This window comes from Neopsephotus bourkii, unplaced genomic scaffold, assembly GCF_033783945.1.
Source record: "Neopsephotus bourkii isolate Nb327-2 ecotype Australia unplaced genomic scaffold, CSIRO-AGI_Nbou_v1 NB_941, whole genome shotgun sequence".
NCBI lineage: Eukaryota > Metazoa > Chordata > Aves > Psittaciformes > Psittacidae > Neopsephotus > Neopsephotus bourkii.
Window position 1 is genome coordinate 429878 of NW_026901435.1, and position 26713 is coordinate 456590.

Sequence of the window (26713 nt, forward strand, 5' to 3'; positions counted from 1 at the left end):
GGCTGCCTCTCAGTTTGGATAAATAACAGTGGAAGATGTGGAGAAGGGAATGGAAGGTAAAACTTGCCAATGCCTTAAGATGGTTTGAGTCAAGCTGTGAAGGATTTGGCCAAAACTTCAGGTACCAGAGAGCAGTGGTTGGAGTGATGCTTTATGAAGAGCTGGAATTCTACTATTGATGTAGGGGTTCTATGTCCTTGGGGAACACCACAATTTTATTTAGTGTCATAATGGCCAGGTGTCAGGCCACACAGCCTATCTTCTGCTGCCCTGCTTAGCAACTGAGCTTTGTAAATTAAATGGAAAGATCAACTGTTTAACATGAATTAAGTAGTCATGTGAGGACAGACACAATGATGCCTGTACTCATCTGTTTTCTGCAGAAGATGTTAGTTACAGAGGGTTATGGAAAGATGATAAATGGCAAGGTGTGGGGGTGGGTATTTTGTTTGGTTTAGGCTTGGTTCTTTTTTTAGTGAGTACTGCTTAGTGGGAATTTGCTCTGAGGAATAAAAAGCATGATTTGGGTATGAGTGCATGTGTGTGAAGAAGGGAGAGAACAGAATGAATGTCTTCTGTGAACAAAAACTGAGCTGCTATGTGTTTACCTCTGTGTAGTTTTCTGTACTTGTGTAGATTTCAAATACAGGCATTGATATTGTGCAGTGGCTGTCCTTTGGCTCTTTGTGCTGCACAGGCTTGTCATGCAAAGAAGTACTGAAGTATGATTAGGTTGCTATCATATATAGGAATAATTGCTGGGAAATTTCCAGCAACTGCTGGAAGTAGTACCAGGTGGCATTAAATGCATTTCCCAAGATCCTGTGGGGGGAAAAAAGGAATGTAAATCTAGGATGGTTTGGGCATGCCGTTGCAGTTGCAGTTGGATCCCTTTTGGATGTAACCAAATCATGTCGTAAAGTCACCACAGTAATACGTATTCATCTCCTTAGGCTCACCAGGTTGTGTTAAAGAAATTACAATTAGATACTGCAAATGAGGGAGGTATTCCCATGAAGAAGTGGGGATTAGCAACTTGATTTTGATGCAGTGGGAAGTGCCATTGCAGAGTGGGTGAGTGAGATAAATGGGCTACGTTAACAGTATATAAGCTGTGCACAGCATAGAAGTTTCAATCTCGGAACTGTTCTGAAAGATGGGTTAAGGCTACACCAAGGGTTTAATTGTGTTGGGCAAGTAAAAGGCAGCTTCCGGCCGCAGATGGGGTTGACTGGTGGAATCAACAGGGAGAAGGTTTTGGAGCAAGGAAATAACTTGACTTTCAAATGTTAAGGCACACAATAGATGAGGGGGAAAGTAGGTAGACCCGAACTCAGCTCCTTTTATAAGGGATGTTTATCAGAAAAAGGCCATCAAGCTTTCATTTAGGGAAGTGACTTGGAAACCAGTGAGGCTCTTGCATCTGCAGTTGGTTGTAACAAGTTCCTGATTCTGAAAATGATTAAAATGGCTGGGATTTTCCTTGACTTATTCTGTTGAGTGAATTGTTTTGCAGCAGGAGGAAGTTCTGGGCCCTGTATTCTAAAATGCCATGTGATGCCTCCTTACTTCTTCAAAATAATTCTCGTAAGGTAGAAGGCCCTTCTGGAGGGCTGATCAAGAGCTGGAAGATTTTCATGAAATGTGGAAACAAAGCAGATGAAAATCAGGACTTGATTTTCTGTGGCTATGGAGATGACCCGTGTATGTGTAGTGACATCTTCCACCCTAAGTCTAATTTCGCATTTTGTATGTGGCTGACAAACAAAGGCTCTAAAAAGAAATTTATAGTCTTAATTCATGCTGGTAACTGAACTGCAGGGCTGGTGTCGGTGTTTTGTTCCTGCATTGCCTTGACTTTCTTCTGCAGACTGTGGGGATGACATAACAAGTTTGAGTCATGGTGGTCTCTAGTGTTAAAACAGAGCTAGCTGTTGACCAAAAGCAATGGGTTAAGCTTTTTTTCTAGGCTCAGTAAAGTTGCTACATCCCAGAGGTTAGTTGTAGTCTAGCCTGTCTCATTCATGAGGAATATGTCTGGTTTTTTGGGAGAGGTGGGGGTCAGTGGAGCTATTTGACTCACTGGACTTCAGTGACTATTAAGGTTAGCTTGGATGGGTATTTCATAAGTTGTTTGTTGTTGAAGTGATCTGGGGAGTGTTCCAAGTCTGTTGGCACTCGAGGCCCCTTCCTAGTGGGAGTAGCGCAGACATACAAGGACTGCATTGCTCTGCAGTCCAGGTGACACCGTCTTTACAGTCATGGAAGTACCTTCAAGAAACTCGCCAGGAATAGAGTCCCTGTACAAACTGGGCATAATCGTTTGCACTTTAGTGATAAAACTACTTTTGTGTCTCACTGTATCTTGTATTACAGTAATTTGTCAGGGTTTCCATGTACGAGAGAACTGACTTATTTAAAAGTTAGCATTAAAGATCAGCTGTAATATAGTGTCTTGGTTTTACTTGTCACAGCTGGGGTGTATTATAGATTGTGAACTCCTCCTTGTCACCCCAATGAATTTCTTTCACATCTGAAAAGGAAAAACCCAAGCAAGCAATTGTTTTCTTTAATGCATTGTTTGATGTTGGATTAGCACATCTGTGTGTGTGTTTGCGTGCGTGTGTGTGTGCGTGTGTAAAAGGACCTGCCATCAGTCTCTGTTTCTGTGTGCTTCTTCCATGTTCTTTCCCAAAATGGGACTGGAAACTCACTTCATTTGGAGGTATGTGGATCCCTGAATAGGAGTAGAAAGGTCTGTCATGGGTAAAGGGAGCTAATAAGGCTTTCTAAATTAGTTAATCATGAGTATTTCAACGGCATTAACTTTCAATTTCCCCTGGCCCTGTACTGTTTTTAAGGCATGTGTAGTAAGAAGAGGAAGCTGTCCTTTAATTAAACTAAGATTTTGCTAACTAATAGTTTTTCAAAATATATTTGAAGCTGGGTGGAAGTTTGAATTCATGTTAAGATACAAAGGTTGAAACAGGGCAGGATCACTTGATCTTGTGCATCTGGGCTGTTTTAAGTCTTCTTATGATACAGTGCCTATGGAAAGTAAAGGGAGAATGAGGAAACAGAAGAGTGGGTAGACAGTGTAATATTAAACTTTTTCATCCAAACAGTGTAACTTGATAAAGCTACATTGATTAGTCCTACCCTTCCCCCCACTCTTGGCTTTTCCTCAGCTGAAGGCATATGTTAGTCAGTTTTCAGGAGTCATCAAGATCCTTCTGTTAATCATGCTTTATTAAGGTCATGGATGACAAATTGTGAGATAAGTCAGGTCTTTCTGGTGTACTGACTTCTGTGGGTAGACCTCAGAAATGGAGTAGCTATATGCTTCTTTGAGGCCCTTTGTTCATGAGATGGTCAGTATGACAGTGACCACTCCATAGTTTTAACCTGATTAACTATTTAGTTGAGTATGTTTCATAATAGTCTCATTGTGTTACTCTTGTAGTTCCTGGGTGGCAGCAATTTAAGTTCTTTTAAACAAATAAACAAATGTGCAGTTCGGTTTCCTGTGGTTTGATTTGATCCATGCCTCTGGTTTTTCAGCCTGGCTCTTAAACTCTCCATCTTCTGTGTGTACTGTATCTGAGCCTGTCCTGCTAGTGAGGAGTTCTGTGAAATCTCCAAGATTGCTCTGTTGGAGTGGTTGGTCCATGCTCCTGTGTCTCTGTCCTGTGAAGTGCTTAAAGGTAGATGTCAGTCAGAATAACTCTGAAGGACATAGAGCATTTCGGATGCTACTTGCCTTCCTTGATTCTTGCTGGATGGAGAAGCTAGTAGACAAAGGAGAATTTGCGCCCAGTTTGTCCCCACTTCTGAAGAAATGGTAGTACAGCAAAAGCACACCTGCTTCTAGTATTTTTCTGCCTGTGGTCATGATACTGGAGACTACTTTGCTCTTCCTACCCTACTACCTTCCCCTGGTACTGGGTGTCCATGGCAAGGGATTTGCTGCAAGGGCAGCCACTGTGAGAAGGGATAGAATCATAGGTTGGGGTTGGAAATGACCTTAAGATCATCTAGTTCCAGCCCCCCTGCCATGGGCAGGGACATCTCCCACTAAACCATGTCACCCAAGGCTCTGTCCAACCTGGCCTTGAACACGGCCAAGGATGGAGGATTCAGAAGTTCACTGGGCAACCCATTCCAGTGCTTCACCACCCTTACAGGGAATCCTCTGTGCCAGACGCAGCCAGTTTCACAATGGGCCCACCACTGGACACAGCTGAGCCCATCCACCAAGCTTATGGCACCTCCAGGAAAGCGTACTTGAGAAAAGGCAGAAAACGCTGGACAGGCAGAGGAAGGAGGAAGGAAAAAGTGAGAAACAGCAGAGGGAACACCAGGATCGGAAGTGGCACAGAAAGTATTCCATGGTGCTGAAGCAGGTTATCCCCTATAGCCTGTGAAGGAGACCCCTGTTCTCAGAGGTCACAGCTGCAGTGTTATTCCCCTCCCCCCAAAAACCCTTGCCATGTGCATTCAATGTACCCCATAGAAAAGAGGGACCTTCCTCAGTCAGCTGTGGTATTGCTGAAGTAGCTGGCCCTGATTTTTCTGAGAGTGAGAAAATTGGGGTTGTGGGGGATGACATTATATCCCTTCCCTTAAGTCTTACTATAGTCTAAAGATGAGTCAGTGGTACCAAACAGTATCATTAAGTGAACATGCCCTGTTCTTTTTTGGAGCTTCTTTTCAAGTCACAGATCACAGTGTGGGTAAAGCACAAGTTCTGGTGTGTGCCTGGGGAAAATAGAGTAGTCTTACCAATGAGTGTCAGATGAAACCTGAATCTTCAACACGTGGCAGGCAGGTTAGGAACAATATTCTGCCTGCCTTAGAGAGAGTAGTTTCAAGTACCATGAAAACTAAAAAGCAAGGAATAAAGCAAGCCAGGAAATCAGGATCTGAATCTTGGCACAGGACATCAAGTGTGCTGAAAAACTGGGTCATCTAGCATGGGGCTGAACCCTGAACTCACACTAAATGATGTGGTAAAAGAAGCCTTCTTAGTAGCTTCGCAGTCAGTGATCTGTAGCACAGGGTTTTCCAGCAGTACTTTTTTTCCTCTGAGTCAGCAGTACCAGCAAGACTGCAGTGTGAAGCTTCATTGGTAAGTTGATATTAGAGTATTCCATCCCAGCAGACATGGCTTGGTTGCTTGATTTTTGTACTGGCCAAAATTTTGCTTGGATGAGAGCTCGGTGGCTTAAATAAAATCTGAAAAAAAAACCCAGATGTTGGCAATTGCTAAAAGGCGATCAGAACACTTGGCAGAGACTAGCTTGTCCCTTTGCGGAGTATAGTTAAGTCTGCTTTTTTGTGAGTCTTGCAAACTGCATACTCAAACCTTAAAGCTGTTTTCAATACTTTTAATCTTGCTGTTTTGATCACATTTACTTCTGCAGAGCTGGTTGAAAACACTGAAAATCAATACAAAACAAGTTTTGCATGGTGCGCTCAGAGGTATATTCAACAGTCATAGCTGGTAGCCAGTAAGATGCTTGGGTTCGTTGAAAGTTCTCTTTAGATTGTGTAACACATTTGTTGAAGCAGTTGAGAGTTGTAGATCACTAAGACATGGAATATGGCAGCAATCTGGACTAGTGCCACAAATGGAATTGGACATTAGCCTTGAAACGTCACCAAGACTGTAGGTGGAATACTTGAACAGTGTTTTCTAGGCTGCTTAGAAAAGGTGCATCCACTGAGTGTCTGAGGCTTGACACTTAGTAATAGGCACAGTATAGGAAATGACAGTGCTCTGTATTACCACTGACTTCCAGACAAACCAAGTCTAAATACTCTTCTGTTCCTTCTGCCTGCCTAGAATAATGTGATCTCATGCTTTAGTCTAAATTCCATCTGTATCTTAACTTAGTTTAATGAAAGGGATTGGATGCTGAAAAGTCCTGGTTTCATGCTAATGTGGATTTGTGTAATCTGTATTCTGGTCATTTGAGCTGAGGCAGTGTGTCGGTTACCTTTCTAGGCTCTGTTTTTCTAGCTATCAGTAAAACTCAAATGTGTTACACTATTTCTTGCAGAGGAGATTTTGTGAACACACAGAATCATAGAATCAACTAGGCTGGAAAAGACCTTTAGGATCATGAAGTCCAGCCGTTACCCCAGGACTGCCAAGACCACCACTAAACCATATAACTGAGGGTCTCATCTATACAGTTACTGAACACTTCCACAGATGGTGATTCCGCCCCTTCTCTGGGCAGCCTGCTCCAATGCCTGATCACCTTCTCTGTGAAGAATTTTTTCTTAGTATCCAATCTACCCCCTCCCCCCTGGCCCCGGCACAGGTGGAGGTTGTTACCTCTTGCCTATCGCTTGTTATCTGGGAGAAGAGACTGACGCTCACCTCACTAGAACCTCCTTTCAGGTAGTTGTAGAGAGCAACAAGGTCTCCCCTGAGCCTTCTTTTCTCCAGATGAAACACCCTCAGTTCCCTCAGCCGTTCCTCATAAGACTTGTGCTCCAGACCCTTCAGCAGCTTTGTTGCCCTTTTCTGGATCCATTCCATCACCTTAATGTATTTCTTGTAGTGAGGGGCCCAGAACTGAACACAGGATTTGAGGTGCAGCCTCACCAGTGTCAAGTACAGGGGGATGATCCCTGCCCTGGCCCTGCTGGCTACACTATTTCTGATACAAGCCAGGATGCTGTTGGCCTTCTTGGCTGCCTGGGCGCAAGCTGGCTCAAGTTCAGTGACTGTCAGTCAGCACCCCCAGGTCCTTTTCCACCAAGCAGCTTTCCAGCTACTCTTCTCCAAGCTTTTAGCACTGCATGGGGTTGTTGTGGCCCAAGTGCAGGACCCAGCTCTTCGCCCTGTTGGACCTCATACCACAACCCATCAATCCTGTCCAGGTCCATCTGCACAGCCTTGATGTTGTCTGCAAATCTACTGAGGGTGCACTCAAATCCCCTCATCCAGATCATCAATGAAGATTTCAAGCCATGTGAAGTGCAAGATCTTACACCTGGTTTGGAGCAATCCCAGGCACAGCTACAGGTTGGGCAGAGAAGAGATTCAGAGCAGCCATGCCGAGAAAGACTTGGGTGTGCTGGTAAATGAGAAAATGAACATGAGCCGACTTCAGTGTGCGCTTGGAGCCCAGAAAGCCAACCATATCCTGGGCTGCATCAAAAAGAGTGTGACCAGCAGGTCGAAGGAGGTGATCCTGCCCCTTTATTCTGCTCTCGTGAGACCTCACTTGAAGTATTGTGTGCAGTTCTGGTGTTCTGAAACATAAAAAGGACATGGATCTGTTGGAACAAGTCCATAGGAGGGCCATTAAGATGATCAGGGGACTGGAGCACCTCCCATATGAAGATAGGCTGAGAAAGTTGGGACTGTTCAGCCTGGAGAAGGCTGCATGGAGACCTCATAGCAGCCTTCCAGTATCTGAAGGGGGCCTATAGGGATGCTGAGGAGGGACTCTTCATTAGGCACTGTAGTGATAGGACAAGGGGTAACAGGATAAAACTTAAACAGGGAAAGTTTAGATTGGATATAAGGAAGAAGTTCTTTACTGTGAGGGTGGTGAGGCACTGGAATGGGTTGCCCAGGGAAGCTGTGAATGCTCCATCCCTGGTGGTGTTCAAAGCCAGGTTGGACGAAGCCTTGGGTGTCATGTTTTAATGTGAGGTGCCCCTGCCCATGGCAGGGGGGTTGGAACTTGATCTTAAGGTCCTTTCCAACCCTAACTATTCTATGATTCTATGTTAAACAACATTGTCTCTAATACCAAGCCCTGAAGGACACCACTAGTGACAGGTCACCAACTAGATGTGATACTATTTACCACCACTCTCTGGGCTCCAGCCACTTTCCAACCCAGTGAAGATATTTCCTGTCCAGGCCATGAGCAGCCAGTTTTCCCAGGAGAACACTGTGGGAGACAGTGTCAAATGCTTTACTGAAGTCCAAATACACAATGTCCACAGCCCTTCCGTCATCAGCCAGGTGGGTCACCTCATCATAGAAGGAGATCAGGTTGGTCAAGCAGGACTTGTCTTTCATGAATCCATGCTGACTGGGCCTGATCCCCCATTTTCCTGCATGTGCTTTGTGATCTCACTTAAAATCATCTGTTCCATGACTATCTCCAGCTTCTAGGGTCTTCCTTCCTGCCCTTCTTGTAGGAAGGCTTTACGTTGGCCAACTTCCAGTCCTCTTGGACCTGCCCACTGGACCAGGACAGCTGATAGATGATGGAGAGTGGCTTAGCAAGCTCCTCTGCCAGCTCCTTCAGCACTCCTGGGTGTAACTCATCTGCCCCCACAGACTTGTTTATGTCTCAGTGGAGCAGGAGATTGCTAACCATTTCCTCCTGAATTATAAGCACTTCAGTCAGCTCCCCATCTCTGCTGTTGACCTCGGGGAACTGAGTACCCTGAAGATGAACGGTGTGTCTATTAAAGACTGAGACAAAGGCAGCATTAAGTACCTCAGCCTTTTCCTCATCCTCACTCACGAGGTTTCCCCTAGTATCCAGCAGAGGATGGAGGTTCTCCTTGGCCCTTCTTGTATTAATATATTTGTAAAAGTACTTTTTATTATCTTTTATGGCAGTGGTCAGATTTAGTTCCAGCTGTGCCTTCGCCTTTCTAACTGTCTCTTTAAGTAACCTAACAGCATCCTTGTATTTCTCGTGGGGTGACAGTCCTTTCTTCCACAGGTGATAAACTCTTCTTTTTTTCCTGGGTTCAGGGAATACCTCCTGTTCAGCTAGGCTTGTGGCATTCCCCGCTGGTTTGATTTTTGACACATACGGACTGCCTGCTCCTGTGCCTTAAGGATTTCATTCTTGCAGAGTGTCCAGCCCTCCTGGACCCTGTGTCTTTCAGTAATGTTTTCCAAGGAATTCTGCCAACCAGCATCCTAATCAGGCCAAAATTAAAGCTTAAGGTGGAGGCTTTGCTAACCTCTTCCTGACTTCTGCAAGGATTGAAAATTCAATAATATTGTGATCACTTTGTTCAAGATGTCCTCCAACCATCACATCACCCACCAGTCCTGCTCTGTTTGTGAACAGCAGATCTAGCCAGGCACAAGCTGGATCTCCCCTAGTTGATTCACTAACCAGCTGGGTTAGGAAGTTATCTTCCACACCCTGAGAAAACCTCCTAGATTTTTCCTTCTCTGCTTATTATGCTCCTTAGCCATTCCACCTCTTCCCATAGGTCTGCCAACATACAGAGCAAATCATCAATCTACCAACATCTTACACAGCCACCATCTAACATCACTGTCAGGCTCTGGCACTCACTGCAACCAGATGCCTGGACAGTTAGGTGCTTATGGGAGACCTCTGTCTGGGTCTCTGTATCCTTTCTGGCCAGCAGAGAGGACTTGGTCTTCTTTGCATTCTGCTGAGTGGATGTCATCCTATAACACTGTCTCGACTGCTGACTGAGCTCACCTCTGCAGCCTGCTAGGCTATTGGACCCTTTCCACTCACCCTGCCCATGCAAACTGCTGCACCTCTGGTTGCTTGCACTCCAAGGGCGGTGTTTTATCCACTCAGAGATGGTGCTGTCCCTCCTGGCAGCAGGGATGGCACTGCTTTCTCTTTCAGTCATCAGAGCCGCCATCTCCTGAGAAAGACTTGATGAGGATTTGGGGCTCCCTTGGTGGCTCTTGCTGTTCAGGATCAAGACTCCTGGATGCTGCATTTTCCCCACGGTCTGGTGCTGAAGGCTTCCTCTCCAGAGCTACTCGCCTCGGGAAATGATCTTGCTTGAAGGACACCAAGAAATCACACCCAGCTTCACTTATGTACTGAGAACTGCAAGTTGCTGACAGGGTGTGTCTGCAACATGGATCTACCTTGTGGTAGTCAACTCTTTTCTTGCTTGTAAGCCAATACACAAAATTACCACAGGTAGAAAGCAAGTTGGTGGTTGTTGTAGTTGGGCCACAAAGTTCTAATGAAACAGTTGAGCCTTGTGCTTTGCTTAGGTGGCTTTACTTCCTCAGAGCAGGAATGAAAAATAAAATATGTTCTTTGATAGTTGTTTCTTGGTATTTGGAATACTCGGTTATGGCTGAAACCCTGGTAAGAGTAGACTGGAGAGGTTGGTATCTACTTGGGCTAGGATTGTTCTACTGTGTATTTAAAGGACCAAAGAACATATCTTTTCAAGAAAGTGTCATAAACTTTGCTGTCCTAAAGCTGTGAGGCGAGACTGTGCCTTGACTACTGAAAGTGTAGTTGATGACTTCAGATTGACTCTTGGCTTGGCACAAGTGCAGATGACACAGTGGCAGCAGGTGCTTTCATAGCAGATGGTCAGTGGTCCACCTGCAGAGCCTGGCAAGCTCTTAGTGACACTGGCATAGTTTTCTTATATTTCTTAAGTCTCTCTGATAGTTTACAGAATGTTCTAAAATGATCCTTCACAAAAGTGAGAGGAAGACATTACTCAAAGCATGAATAAAACATGCTCATTTGTCGCCCACATTCCTGAAGTATATGCAAGTTTACAAGCTTAGAGGGAGGGCCTCAAAATAAGGCAGTGATGATCGGTTCTCTTGCCACAGTGCAGGACTGCACTAGCTAGATCATATGTCCTTACACGTAATTGAAGAGCCCACAGAGATGCACTTAAGTGGGAGTTCAAACCTCTTTTAAAAGAACTCTTACTTTCAGTTCTCATTTCAGAGAGTGTAGGACTTGTATGAAAGGGGGAAGCCAGCTGGCCTGTTTCCTGGCATGGAAGGCTGCTGTTTCTCATTATGTAGAGGTCAAATATAGACAAAAGTTTTAACATCTCATTGCAGTAGTTCTTTAGCAACCCTGAAGTTTTAAAACCTAACTTTTTCAAATGCAGACTTGGGTTTGGATCTTGCTGTGTGACTCTGGAATTCACAGAATAGTTATTTGGCCTGTAGCTCTTTTAAGTTTTATAGCTTCATCTAAACCTATTTATAGAAGAAAGTACTTTCTGCTGAGGGGCAGCAAGAGGAAGTCAGCATATCCAGTGCGCCAGGGTTCTAAAAACATATACATCTTGTCATGAGTGATGTTTGATTACTGGCATCTGAAACAGAATGCTATTTTCATATGTGAGCCTTGCCTGTGACTTTCTGATCTGATATTTCATTCTAAGCCACATAGTCTTTTTAGTTTTGCTACAGTTGATTTAAACTTCCAATTGCTCTGTTATTTGTGAATGGTAAGAGTATCATTGTGTGAAGTTTGATGTGTTTGTAATAGGTGAGTTTAAATAACTTCCTCTTGTTTATCAGGAAGCTCAAAGTTGCTTAGGCAATGCTGTGAGAAGCTACCTTTCAAAACTCGACTCCATATCATGCTTAGGAGCTTAACTGATTCTTCTGGGTGTTCCAGTCTAGAGATCTGACTGTATGTGAAGCTTTGCTGCCTGGATGCAAACCTGTGTGATGGATTCTAATTTCCCCATTCATCAATAGCTTGATGGGAGACTTCCACTGCAAGTGGCAAACACATCTTCCACAAGCATTGGTGACTTTGAACTGTTGGGTAGCGACTTACTTCTGTTAGGTTTTTAGACATTAGTAGTCCTAACTGCACCTTCCGTCTCTCAAATAGATGTTCCAGTGAATTTTACAGAACTTATTTTCAACATCAAGGAATCTGCAGCATATGAAAGGCTACAGGCTCATGGTGAAGAATGACGTCTACTGGTAGTTGATGTTAGGTTTTGGTGGTTTTTTTTTCTACAGTTCTGAGACTTAAACTCACATGTCTGTACAGCAGAAGGATAGGATTCTTCTTTAACTGGTGTAGTAAAGGCTGCTTCCAATGTGTTTTCAGTTTCAGATCTGTAGTGGATCACAAATTGTTAATCTGGGCAGAGTTGATAGGCTAGTGACAGTTTCACTTCTACAAGCTTATTAAAAATAACTGTTTTTCTGAGGAAATTAGATCATTTTAGGCAGAAAGCATTAACCAGGGTTTGCTCTTGGAATAAAAATGGAGGGAGTGCAGCAACTTGGATAGCTCTTGTACCATATTTCAGTTGATCATCACTTTCTGCCAGACATGGTTGGAGTGTAAGATCAGCCCAACATATACAGGCTGATTAGAAAACGCTCTAGTACAGATATTACAGTAAATAACCCAATGCTGCTGTGGCAAATCTGAAATTCTTGATTTTCTGGCGTAGCTGTGCTGTTCTGGATAAAACTTGCAGTTGATCCTGTTACTGATATTCCAGTAAACACCCAAGTGATAAGAGATAAGAATTGCTATAATCAACAGGCAATGTCAGGTGTTGTTCACCCTTATGGAAGGATAAACATAGGCCACAGCTGGAATCCTGGTATCCAGTTGCAGTAGTCAATTAGCTGGATGTTATTGACTTTTATGTTTCTAAGCAATAATCTTGCAACAGTCCTTTAAACTTGTTCTGTTGTTCGCAGCAAGACCTGGGATGCAATGGGACTGTCACTTTAATGCTTGCATGGATGGAGAGAACAATTCTGCCCCTTGAAGGGAATTATATAAATGCCTTGAAGACTTGGCAGAAGATTGGCTGGTGGCTGCACTTTCATATTTCTTCTCTAAACTAATGCGTACTTTGCTTAAGGCCTCCAGGCTTGAATTGCTGAAGGAAATGGCTTGTAGAATGAGGTCTGAGATCTGCCATTTGGGATAAAAATTCCTTTTTATGCAAAGTTATTAATCAAATGCTTAAAACAAACACTACTTGTAATGTTATTAGGGTTTTTTCCACACCCTTTCCTCCCATAGATTTTAGCATCTAAGATGCCGTATTACTATAGAATGGTGAATAGCATTTCTCAAAGGAATTGCTTATAACCATTGGTTGGTGTCCACCAAATGCAAATAGCTTTTTGTATATCTTAAATTATTGTGAACTGTGCAAAAAAGGTAGTACAATGATGATGTGTGGCTTAGCTACTGTTTGTCATAAGTCAGTAAAATAGAGAAGTTGCACATCTGTCTCCAGAATTACTTAATGGTTCATCTTGACACAAGTAGAACTGCTCAATTCTTGTCTCTGAACAGAAAAATACAGATTTCTGTTGAGTTAGTTGTAGAGCAGGAAGGGTCTGGAATGGGGTATCTGAGTGTGAGGAAAGAATCATTAGAGCAGTGATTTCTCCTTTTTCCCCTGATCTGCTGAACTTATTGCCTGAGACAAATTCTTTGGTATTCACAGTATCACAGTATCACAGTATCACAGTATGTTAGAGATTGGAAGGGACCTCAAAAGATCATCTAGTCCAATCCCCCTGCCGGAGCAGGAACACCTAGATAAGGTTACACAGGAACGTGTCCAGGCGGGTTTTGAATGTCTCCAGAGAAGGAGATTCCACAACCTCCCTGGGCAGCCTGTTCCAGTGTTCCGTCACCCTCACTGAGAAGAAGTTTCTTCTCAAGTTTAAGTGGAACCTCTTGTGTTCCAATTTGTACCCATTGCCCCTTGTCCTTTCATTGTTTGCCACTGAGAAGAGCCTGGCTCCATCCTCGTGACACTCCCCCTTTAGATATTTATATACACTAATAAGGTCACCCCTCAATCTCCTCTTCTCCAAACTATAGAGACCCAGCTCCCTCAGTCTTTCCTCATAAGGGAGATGCTCCACTCCCTTAATCATCTTAGTTGCCCTGCGCTGGACTCTCTCCAGTAGGTCCCTGTCCTTCTTAAACTGAGGGGCCCAGAACTGGACACAATATTCCAGATGAGGTCTCACCAGGGCAGAGTAGAGGGGAAGGAGGACCTCTCTCGACCTACTAACCACCCCCCTTCTAATACAACCCAGGATGCCATTGGCCTTCTTGGCCACAAGGGCACAGTGTCGGCTCATGGTCACCCTGTCGTCCACCAGGACCCCCAGGTCCCTCTCCCCTACACTGCTCTCTAACAGGTCGTTCCCCAGCCTATACTGGAACCTGGGGTTGTTCCTGCCCAGATGCAGGACTCTACACTTTCCCTTGTTAAATTTCATCAAGTTATTCCCCGCCCAGCTCTCCAGCCTGTCCAGGTCCCTCTGGATGGCAGAGTATCCCTCTGGATTCAGAGTAAGTGAATTCTGAATTCTGTACAAATGGGGTTCAAGACTGAGCTTCTTACTGCTTTGGACAGGGGAAACATTCTATCCTTAACTAAGACTTTTCCTACAGTGAAGCTACTTGAAAAGGCTGTGGTGGCTGTCATCAGGAAGAAACCAGGCAGGATATTTTTGACCATGGGGCCTTTTCCCCTTTGCTTAGTGTTCTGGATTCATGCATATGAGGCTAAAAAGCTGCTTTACTGAGTATGTTTGTATTAAGGAGTTTGTTAGCCCATATTCTGGGTGACAGCAGTACTGTTCCAGATACTTAATTCCTGAGTAAAATTGAAGCTTTTATTCTTTTGAATAAAAAGAATAAAATCATGGATGTTAGTAAGGCTTCAGAATTCATCCATGAAATATATAGTAATTAATTACTAGTCTTAAAGACTGTACTTAAAACCTCAATGACTGCTGCTTAAACTTGAGCTTCTGTAGCTGGCCTGAATGTCATCTTTCAGTTGTACCACCCTCAAGAAGAGAATTCCAATGTAAACATTAAAGGTAAGGCACATCATTCTCCCCCAGAGGCAGTGGAGCTGAAAGTTCTGGCAACTTTTAAGTAAAAAGTATTTATAGTTCAAGGAACTTGAAGGAGTTGCTTAAGGCAAGAAGTTTCTTTAATATGGTATAATCACACTTTCTCCCCACTAGTTCTTAGGGAGACAGCTGCCTAGGTCACACCCTTTCAGGTCCAGTAGAAGACCACCTGACAGTTGGCTTTTATTTTCCCCTTTCTGGGGGAGCTGCACGTGAGCCTTTCAAGAGGAAAAGATAGATGTACAAATCATTAAGGACCAAAAGGAACACAAATCCTGCATAACTGGATTAATAATGCTAATGAGCTGGGGTGATCTTTGCAAATGACTTAAAGTCAAATATGGTGGGGAAGGAGGGGTACAAGCCATATGAAGGCACATTAAAATAAAGTCCAGCTATGTATATTGACAGTAGATTTTTCAGCTCTGTTTTCAAAACAGGTATTTGGTGAGCTGTTGTATTTAAAAAGGAGTAGTGTGATAATAAGATGATCCTAAGTAAATTCTCAGTTTGAGAAACTGGAGGAAGCTTCAAGAGAAAATTGCTGGTACTTGAAGTCATCTGCCCTGTCTCTTTGAAGACTTCATGTGATTGATAGAGAAGGAAAACCTCTTCTCTTCTGCAAAACACTTAATAGTATGGGTAGTATGAGTATGCCTATGAGTAGGCAGAGAGGAAGAAATTGTGTATTAAAGGTTGTCTTGATGTGGGATGCAGTTGTGTGGTTCAAAAATTGATTGCTATGACTCCTCAAACTTAAGGATCTGCAGCAAATATTTGTCCTCACAATAGCCTGAGATACATTTGGGAAGAAGGTCTTTGGATTAAGGCTGGAGAGAGAAGGTGGCAGTTATTTGTAGTCACAATGACTGTAGCTGCTGGGGAAGTCTTTATAGTACCTGAAAAGCACGTGGTCTGCCAAAGACTGTTTGTGAGTTGGCATAGGCTTGAAACTGCATAGGCAATATCTGGAAGATGCTGGACTTCAGTAAAGTGTGGGCTTGCTGGGGTTAAGGTGAGATGTAGTAACATGTACAGACTTTTGGGGAAGAAGGAGGAGACAGCATGACTTGCTGTTCTGCTTGGACAGATTATGATACACTTTTGTGGAGATGGGTGAAATGAGGGTGAAAAGAGTAAACATTAATCTCACAGATAAATTCCTGACTCTTGTTTGTGGAATTGCTTGATAGTCAAACCCAGCAATATTAAAATCATCTAATGTTCTTCTGAGGAATTATCATAGGAACAGAAATCAGTAACTTTATTCTGCTTTCCTGTACTGCTTTGTGGCCAGACTTTGATAGACCTGGAAGTTCAACTCTTACGTTAGTTAGCCCAAAGATGTAGTAGCATCCTAATGCAGTTCTGTGTCTTGCAAGGGAGGACTTGTGCTTTTCGCATGCCTATTTAACATTTTGGGTTGAGTCTTGTAAATTCTTACTTTAAGCCTCTTCTTTCTATTCTTGACTAGCCTGGATTTGAAACAATCCTTCATGTCCTTTTCTATGGGTTCAAGGCATTACTTAAGTACTTGTAAGCAAGAATAAAAACCTTGTGAAGACTATTGTAGCATTCAGCATTGTAGTGAGGAAGGTCTGTAAGGGAGTTACAGTCAGATTTGGCAAAGTTTAGGAACTGAACGTATGACACAGGTCACATGCTGAGGCTTGCATGTTAATTCAGCCTGGAAGAACAGCTGCTCTTAAGTTCACACCAATATCCTTCTGAGCAGATATACAGAGGTACAGCTGCAGAGTGTTGCCGCTTCTCTGCATACTGAAATGTAAATTGCTAATAACTTTGAACTGAGGAATCCCATGTCTGCTTGTTAATGGATTGAGTAAAAAGAACCCAAATGGGAACAGGAAAACCCTGCACAGATCCAGAACAGAATACAATCTGAAAAGGTAAAGGAGTAAGAAAGGTTATTTAAAGTCTTATATAACGTCTTTCATAAAAAAAAACAACCAACCAACCAACCAACAAAAAAAAAAAAAACCACCAAAAAACGAGCAAACAAAAAAAAACCAAACAAAAGAAAACAAGCCAAAAAAGTAATTAATAAATCTCTGCCCCAGGGAGTTTTTAATGAGAGACTGAAGAACTCTGATATTCTGAAGACTTTGAAACTTTCTTGCTTGTTCTCTTTTTTTGCCATATGAGCTTAACAAACACCAAAAGTAGTCACATCTTTTAGTGGTCTCTAAAAAGTCATAAAGAGCTAAGGAGTCTTAACTTACTTCAGTCCCCTGAACCCTCCACTGATCTTCCTCAATTTGGCAGGTTTGCCTTTTTGTTAATGAAGGTGTTAATCATACTCTACCTTTGCTTCTCTTCCCTAATTAAGTTGCAGATGTCTTAAGACTGGGTCAAAAAGTTGGCTAGTCAGAGTTTAAAGACTGGTGACCAGACCTGATTTATGGTGTCACAGAATTGTCAACCATTTATTTCTTCTATGTACACTGGTTTTGTGTCTCAAAACTTAACTAGAAAAATTGTATTTAAGTCCAAAGTATAATATGAAGAAGGAACTCTAGACTGAATGACTGCTTGATAAAGCAGCTACCAAACTGCAAAGAGAGGAAATAGGAAAAGTTATGTACTTTGATTTGGCAAGTATAATTTAGTCCTACAGTAAACAAATGGATTCAAAATAAGGGTATATAGGTCCTCATTCTCCAGCTACTTCATTTCTGTCCTAATGAAGTCCTAATGAAGGCACTTGCTGCTGCTCCTGTACAATTCTTGTTTACTTACTCTGCTTGGAATTTGTATTTTAGCTCAGTTTCTGGTTTGGGGGATTAGCTATCAGTGTACTTGACATGGATGACTGCAGTAGCAGAAAATTCCTCAGGAAGGTACCTTTAATCCTTGTCCTACTTGTGTGTACTTCAAATGGAATCAACTTTGCAAGGTTGTTTCATATGGCTTCTGATGGGCTGTTCCTCATCTGTTACTATTTAATATTATCTATTTTGTATTAACAAGACCACCTGTGACTTGCTTGGAAGACTGACTCATTGTCTCTTTTCAAAACTGTTTCTGTCCCATCACTAGACATCTGAATTGGTATCTTTTGAAAATACAGTCCCTAGATTTTTTCCTTGTACCTATTCTTCCCTTCCACACCGAAGTCTAGCTAATTTTGCCAATTCTCATTTTAAAATATAGCGCAGCCACCAAACTCTGCTGCACAGAGTTCATTAAAGTTAGCTATGCTTGTGAGTTGTTCCAGATGCTGACAACTGCTGTTAAGCTGAGACTCTCTGGTATAGGGGAACGAAGCACAAGGTGCTTGAGTACCTTAACTTTGTGGTGTGACTTAATGGTAAACAGCTCTGCAAGAATTAAACCCCCACCTCTTTCTTTTTTCCCTCACCTCAGATGATGAGTAAAATCTTCATGCATGGTTTAATTCTTTTCTGAAAGTAGTAGGCTTAAATTTAATCATACCTCTCCACTCAGCACACTATAATTACTCTGAAGTGTTCAGAGCTGCAGACTGAGATGCTGTACCCTCCAGCAGTTTGGAGAGAAGGCAGAAATGACTAAGTGATGTTAGAAGTAGTGCTGTGATAGTGTATAGGCAGCGCACTGCAGCCTCAGTTGCCAGCACAGCTGTGCATGAACACCTTTGAGGTTTCATTATCTAGCATCTACTGAGGGGATACACAATTTATAGCACCCCTTGTCCATAGCGATCTATGTGCTGAAACTTAGGACAAATTTGATGTATGTTTTCTTATACTAAGGCCAAGTGCTGTCATCTGCAGTAAAACCTCTGAACAGGGTAAACAGGGAGCAAGCCACTTGTGAATTGCTTCAAGGCTTTTACAAACCACTGTCTCCTATAATGCATTAATCAGCAGTATAGAATAAAAGAATATTGGCCTGTTTGTACAACAAGATCAAGGAGAATTGTTGGGGCACTTTGAGCTTGAGCTGCTGTCATTCAGTTGTCTGCAGAACTGCCTCCTTCAAGGGCAGTATTACTGAGATCATAGAAATTTGGTTTACATTTCAGGAAATGTTCTGCAAAAAAAAAACACCCCACAACAGAAACAAAAACCACCGTGACAACAAACATTTTAAAATCAAACTTAGCTAACATCCCATTTTTGTCTTCTGTCTCATTTCACTCAGCCAAAGCTGAAGACCACTTGCAGCTTTTATGCTCACACTAAAGACAGTTTTAAACACAAGCGCTGTAGTTTTCATAGGTTTCTGACTGATTTCTTGTATCTTAAATGAGTCTGTTTAATAGAAGTAGAAAATACCATAAAAACCTATTGCCAGAAATTAAAAATAAATTTACTAAATTTCTGAGTGCTTCTGGTACAGCAGTGTGGGTTTCTGAACACACCACGTGGTTCTCAGTAGCTGATGTCACTCACTGGTCTGTTTAGACAGACCTGTCCTCTGGACTTTCCTTGCCCTGCAGAGGCAGAATCGGTAGTTTAGCAGCAGTCTGGACCTTGGCTTTCTGCCCTTAATAGAATTACTGCCCTCCATTATATGGGGTTGTGTTGGGGAGGGAAAGCAAGTGACCCTGCTGCGCAAGCAAACTGAATTCCTGTAGAGTGTTTACAGTAGGCTTGCATAGTTTAGGTGTGTGAGGATCAGTCACACTAACCTGTCTGCTTCTAGGGTGGAATACCTGTCATCACTGAGTGACTTGAATAGTTGGATGAACACTTCTAGTTGGGGGAGGGGAGTGTGGGGGTATACATAGAAAAACATTAACAATGGTTACTGGTCTCTCAGGGAAAAGTAGAAGATCAGTATTTTCATTAGTAATACAGATAATGCTTAGTCTAGTAAGTTAAATTTTTACACTTTTTTTGCTTAGGTCTTCAAACTTTAAGCCTCAGCCCTACAATAAGGTCTGTATTCTTTGCTCTTTGTGGTGCATGAAGTTGTCTCCTGAAATCTTCCTAGGGACTTCTCTGGCATCACATGGGTTTTGGTCATGCAGTTGCAGTATGCAGTTTCCAGCTGTGTCTCAAAATAGGTAACAGCTTGTAGATCACTGCTGGCTGGTTACCAAGAGCCTGTAAGCAATAGGTGGTATAGTAAATCAAAGATCCTGTCAGTAGTTGTGAGATACAGATGCTAGGGGCAAGCTTGCTGCCCTGCTGTCTGATTTAAGTACTTACCTTAATTTCATGTACTCTTCTGTACAAGCATACGCCTTCCCAATGTACAGCATAGTCTTACCTTTTCTATGTAAGGTGCAGTTGCTTGCAGAAAACTATTGTTCTTCAGTATAAACTAACGTTTATCCTTGCCTTCCTTTCTACTGTGGAAGAGGTCTTGATGCATGCCTGAATGTACTCTTCTGCTGTCTAGGTCTGTAGAGACTATAGGGTGTGTGCTGTAAATGATTAAATTCTAATCTGAGACGACTAGGGTATCTTGTTTCTGGTGATACCCGTTTTTGCTGATGTGACTGTATTCAGTGTGTTTAACGCGTTACCTGCAAGTGAAGCGTTCAGTAATACTTATTCATCTTACCCAGAGGTAGTAAACTGCCACAATTAACTTGAAAACCTGCAAGCAGTAAAGCCATGTGATGTTGTTCATCCTAACTTGATCTAGGATGAAGGTGGAAAAAGGTTGGGAAATAGTTCAGGACAGAGCTGTTGGGAAACTAGTACCAATTTATGAAAGAGACAGACCGATGTTGCTGTCAGCATATACTAACTGTTTGTTTGGTTTTTTTTCAGTGTACAGAACTTGCTATTTGTTACAACCATGGCCTGCAGCCTTGTGGGCTGACAACTTGGCCATTCTGCAGAGTTCTTGGTTTTATTTGTTGCACCTAATGCTTTCTTTTTCTCTCTCACAGATTTGATCCAAGCAACTAATGAAACAAATGTGAATATTCCTCAGATGGCTGATACACTTTTTGAGAGAGCAACAAACAGTAGCTGGGTGGTCGTATTCAAAGCCTTAGTTACTACACATCATCTAATGGTTCACGGCAATGAGGTAAGTGTAATCACCTTCCTCCCGAGACCACATTGGCACTGAGTAGACTCCAAGCCAAAAATGTCAGTAGTGCATCCCTTTTGAACTAGTAAGGACCTGAGAACAAAGGGCAAGAATGACTCTTGATGAGGAACAAACTTAACTTTAATAATATAGTTGGAAGCACGCTGATAATCTGTCTCTTCATTTACCAACTTGTAGCATAAAAGCAAGCAGCAGCCTGTTGCTGGATGTTGACAATTTATGTGCTCTCTGAAAACAGAGCTATGCAAGGTTGAAGACTACCTGGGACTTTCTAACTGAGTCAGAAGTTCATGTTCTGGCACATGTGTACTGCCATCCAAATAACTGCCTTCTCTGCATGAGCATTGAAATATTCCTAGACTTGTAAATTCAACTTGATTGCCTTTTGGACTGCATTTTCCTTGCCCTTGCTTTTCATTGACCTATATAGACTGGTATGCCTGCACAAAACCAAAACACTTACTTAAAGAACTTTAGTATGACTGTGAAATAATTCCTCCCTGCCTGTATATAAAGTGTTTTCATACAATGAACTTCTCCAATGTTACAGTGTAAATTTTTATTCCTGTTCTAATTTTCTGTTCCAATATTCTGACTTGCTTTCTGTAACTGTTTCAGTCTGCTAGTCCCTGTAACTTGATGTGGGGCTTGCTTGTTATTAAAACAGGCCCTCATTTTGACTGAAACTGGGAGCTGCTGTATAGAAAAGTCTGAGAGTAGCCCGGGTATGGTGCTTTGTAAGCAGATAAATCTTGTGCTTCCTCAAATTTCTTTGAGAATTCACCATTTTTATTGCTCCTTCCAGAATCTGTTTTGTGTTTTGCCCAGAATATTTTTTTATGTATACAGTAGGATATTCAGTAGAGGTTCAAACTAAATGTAATTAATCTGAATGGATGAAAAAGGTTTTGAGGAAGGGGTTGCATGCTAAGAAAAAAATCTGGGTTTTCATGTGTGTACGCTGGAACTAGACTGGTAATCTTCCTGCTAGTAGGTACAAGGCCTTCAGATACAGCCTGTGATAAGAAAATAACTTTGTGTTTCAGAGGTTTATTCAGTACCTGGCATCTAGAAACACATTGTTCAATCTCAGCAATTTTCTGGACAAAAGTGGATCTCATGGTAAGCCTACTCATGTCTACCATCTTAACAAGATTCGGAATGAGATACTATTATTTATTTGCTCCTTTATTCCTAAGAAGCAAATAATATAAAATGTGCTACTGAAGCCTTTTTATTAGCATCTAATGAATACAGGAGTTCAAGTAGACTGCTGGACAACTTCAGAACAGTGTTTCTCAATTACTGCAAAATTTCCACTCTAAAGGTGAAAGTGTACAACTCCCTTAGAATATACTTATTGAAAATCTGGGCCGGGTAAGCCATCTCCTTAACTGTTATGGGAATTAAGGATGAAACGGATAACTTTTCATTTATTTATTTTTTGTTTTTTTTTGGTTTGTTTTCTTAGTCTTAAGTGATAGTATGTTTTCTTGGGGATCCTGCACCTTTTAGGAACTGTCTATAAGTGTTTAATATGGGGAGGAGATGGCACTAAAAGAACTAACTGGTTTGATTTGAGTGGTATATTTGAAAAGGTCTAGGCAGAAATTGAGGAGCTGTTCCCTTTAAAGATTACAGTCTGCTTTTCTACTTTGGACTCTGGAATTAGTGAATTTTCCTGTTCCATCACTTAACAAAGCAAAAGCTTGTCTGATAGTAGTTCTGCTAAAGGAGAGAGAAAGCTTCTATTTCGGCAGCTGTCGGAGAATATTAGACTCTATGCAGAATGCAGGAATGCTACAATAATGGGCAAAATCAAAGCAATGGCATGTTACTCTGTCTCTCAATGGAGACATGTGACACCAGAAAGACTTGAGCATCTTTGAGAAGTGGTAACACAGGGCAGGAGCAAAGCCAAACAGATACTAAAATTATGCTATGCATATTCAAAGATACTGGTATTTGGCAGCAGTTAATTCTGTTAAATGCATGGTTTTGTGTCTTTGCCATTTGCTTGAAACTTGAATTGCAATTTCATAGATAATAGAACATTACAACAGCGGGTCATAGGTAATGAGGGGTCAGAGTTGGTAGTGTTAAACTTGAGTTGGCAGAGGTACTTAATTTTGAGAGATATTAAAGAAAAGTCAATGACTAAATTGAGGGGTGTAGATTTTAACAGGGACTTGTACTGAAGAAGAGGAAGGGTTGTTTTCTGCATGCATTTCTGTAGTTTAAACGAAGAAATACCTGAAGAAATACCTGAAGGATAAACTGTAATACTGACTGTTCAGATGTCTTACAGACTTGAAGGTCACTGAAATTTGAGGTATGTTCGTACAGTATCACGTGCCTGGAAGACCTCTAGTGTAACAGTTCAAAGGAGGCACTAATCTCTATGAATGCCATCAAAATTTCTTTGTTCTGGTAAATCTAGTTAGGGGAATTTTGAAGATGTAAGAGTTGGCGGGACTGACATACATGAAATAGTGGGAGCAGTTAAGTTGAAATCGATCTTTATCCTAGAAGTCATGTATCACTTAAGTAAAAACATTTTGTTAAATTGGCATTTTTGCCTGTTAATAGAGGAGTAACTAATTTTGCCATCAAGTAATGTTACCACGGAACTGTGTAGGATCCACTAGCAGGTTTTGCCAGGAGCCATGCAGTGGTACCGTGGATGGCTGATTGAATGAATTGGATTGGATGAATTGATTGAATGACAGTGGTAGGTTGTTTTGGTGCAGCATTTCTGCTTTTTAGAATCATAGAATCATAGAATAGTTAGGGTTAGAAAGGACCTTAAGATCATCTAGTTCCAACCCCCCTGCCATAGGCAGGGACACCTCACACTAAACCATGTCACCCAAGGCTCTGTCCACTGGCCTTTTCTTCAGAAGCTGTTAGATGTCTTGTAATTGCCTGTTCTGTATGTGGAGCTGTATAGTGCAACAGAAATCACATAATCTTAAGGTCTCTTTGTATATTATTGTTTACCGAAGAATCTCCAAAGAAGTGTGAAAAATTTTAAAGTAAAATATGTGACTGTTTTTTCAGGTTATGACATGTCCACCTTTATAAGGCGTTATAGTAGATACTTGAATGAAAAAGCATTTTCCTACAGACAAATGGCATTTGACTTTGCAAGAGTGAAGAAAGGGTAAGCAAAGTTCATATGTGTAAACTGAGAGTGTGCCTGACCCAGGAAAATCTAGTTTGTGGCATCACACTTATTTTTAGGGTTTCAATGACATTGTTCTTATGTTCTTTGTTTAGCTACAATGAAACACCAAAATGTGCAGGTTTCTTAAGTAATTGTAATTGGTTAAGAATTGCAGAAGAAGGAGAAAAAAGACTGTAGGTAAGGCAAATACTGAAGACTAAAGTAAGGTGGCTTGCAGAACTGGGAGCTTTTAGTGCTATGTGTTAAATCTGATTTATTAAATTGTGCTGCAGCAAGACTGTGTTTAGGACTTGGAGAAGGAAAAGTTCTGAAACTATATTTAGGGATGTTTCATTACTCTTCAGACAATTCTAGTAAGAAAGATGACAGATTACAAGGGAAAACTGAAGTATACACCTGAAGTTCTTATCAGGCAACACAGCAAATGATTATAAACTGAATAGAATAAGGTTATAAATTATTAATTTTATTTCCCACAAGGACTGTGTGTTCTGTAGCTTGGGATTCTGAGTTGTCAATGCAGGCATCACTGCCAGGCTTTCCTCTTCTGCTTCTCAAACTGCCAGAAGGAGCTTTGCTGCATACCTGGATGCTATTCCCATACTAGAGACCAGAGTAGTTACTCTTGAACCTGTCTGGAATATGAATCACTAAGAAGCTTGTGGTATGAAGGCTGGTAACTAGTTGGATTGGTATATTGAGCAGGCTTTGATCCAGAAGGCTGATGTAGTGCTAGCATCTTAAGTTCCCTTTGTCACCTAGTGCATTTAAACACTTCATGTTAAATAAACTTAAGTTCCAGTTGCTAGGATTTCTATTCCTGTCTTGCTATATGTTCCTGGAAAAGCTTTCTGTGCTTGTTATTTCTGGTGCTCAAAACAAGGTGCTGCCTCAAAGTGTAGCATAAAATAAGTACATTTCCAGAGAGGAGATGCTATACCTGTCAGTGACCAGAATGGGGCAATACATAATGGTGATCGTACAGGTTTGTGGTATTCGAAGATAAAAATGTGCATGTGTGAAGACTGCTCTAAGACTATGGGTGACAATTAAGGAATGCTACACATCCATGTCTTCTGTGTGATCCTGTTGGAGTGATGGTTCAGGACAGATAAGGCAGGTCAAAATCAGTGGAAGTGCTGTGAAGGAGTAATGGAATTAATTAGTATGCATGAATACAGAGGAAATAAGCTCTAAGCAAAGATTGCCCTGATTTAAATTGTCACTGAATCGGCATGCATATGTTGTGGCACTTGATGGGGAAGAAAAACAGCCTATAGTCGGTTTTTTTTGCTGATGTGTCTGTGGTCACTGAAGAGAATGTGTTGTTGTTAGTTATTCATAAAAAACTTGATGCACAAAGACTATCAGTTCTATAAGTACTTCTGTGACAGTATTTCTTGTCAAGTTATTTAAACTCTCGGTGTCCTCTTTCCATAAAGAGATCAATCTCTTGCATTCATCATTCGAACACAAGACCTTTCCTCTCCTGCAGTGAGAGTGGCTGGATTCCTGCCAGGTCTCATGATGATGTGAGAAGCAGGAGAATTAGATAGTGCCAGCAATGGCATTCTGATCAGAAACGGATTATAGTTGCTTTAAGCTTAAATTTAAACAACAAATCAGTCTGAGAGAAGGGAGAGGGGAAACGCCATGGATTCTAATCTCTATTCCCTCTTGCAGAGCTGATGGTGTAATGAGAACAATGGCTCCTGAAAAGCTGCTGAAGAGTATGCCAATATTACAGGAACAAATTGATGCACTACTTGAATTTGATGTATGTACTGAAGCTGACCCAACATTAACACTGGACAGTGACTTATAAATGATGTGTTGTAATGAACGTTTCCCACTGAGGTAGTGAGTGAAGGATGGCTCTCCCCTGTGTATATGAAATGTGCAGATTGCAGGGAAGAGAAACAGCCTGAGAAATGAGGGGCATTGAGGAATGCTGACTCAGAGCTTGGAGTTTCATTTTCTGCATCAGTGAGGGGTAAAAATGGACAAAATAAGGAGACAGAAGAATCTTTTTTTCTGTCTCTTGGCAACCAAATTCTTTTTTTTGGGGAGGGAAACAGCTATTAAAATATCACATGTACATTGTTTGGCATCCTCAAAATCGTCATCTGGTTCTCAGCTGTAAACTAAATTGGCTAATTTAATCTAGGCTGTTCATAGAAATAAATGCCTATAATGTATTTATAAAGTTATGAATGTTGGTGGGATCGTTTATCTGCCTTAAGGATAAAAACAGGTTTAAGCTGTGTAGGAGGTGTAGGGTAATATTGCTAAGAAGTCTTCGAAGGAATTGGTCTTGAATTTCTGCTCTTGGTGGGCAGGGCACACTCCCAGGAGGAAGGGAGAGCCCATTAAAGCTTTCAGAAGAAAGTTTTAAAAGTACATGTCTCACTAATGTCACTTTTGTTCATTAAAAAGCATGGGAATTTTGATAATTATCTCAGAAGAGGAGGTATTTTTAATGAAATAAAGATCTTTTAATAAATGAGCACTTATTTTCTGCCAAGCTTAACATGAGAACTGGAAAGGTCTTGACATTGTTAACCCAACCGTATTATCTCGTAGACCTCTGAAGTTTTGTTAAGCTCTGCTGTGAACTGACATCTTTTGCCCAGTTTCATAAAACTTTGTTAATAGCATCTCTGCCTTCCTCCTCTTCATGATAGGTGAAGGAGTTAAGACTAAGATGCTTACTGTTGATGGGAATAGTCCTCTGCTGTAGTGAATTGTTTTGGAGTGGTGAAGAAAGCAATCCTTGATGTATCTGCTAACTGAAACTTTTATCTGGTTTCTTTGTTGGAAAGCTTGTATTCAGCACTTGAGTCTATCTATAATAGCATCAGATACTTGGTGCA

The 26713-nt window shown here is 41.6% G+C and overlaps 1 protein-coding gene across 20 annotated transcripts in view; it reads left to right on the top strand.

Annotated features, from left to right (window-relative positions):
- Positions 1–26713, top strand: part of SNAP91 (synaptosome associated protein 91) — a 73196-nt gene that overhangs the window by 3552 nt on the left and 42931 nt on the right. For all 20 annotated transcript variants that reach the window (XM_061358325.1, XM_061358326.1, XM_061358332.1 and 17 more), the window contains exons 3-6: positions 20487–20629; positions 21700–21775; positions 23714–23816; positions 25524–25617. In XM_061358325.1, the coding sequence (XP_061214309.1) occupies positions 20487–20629; positions 21700–21775; positions 23714–23816; positions 25524–25617 (416 nt within the window). The remainder of the gene's footprint in view (positions 1–20486; positions 20630–21699; positions 21776–23713; positions 23817–25523; positions 25618–26713) is intronic.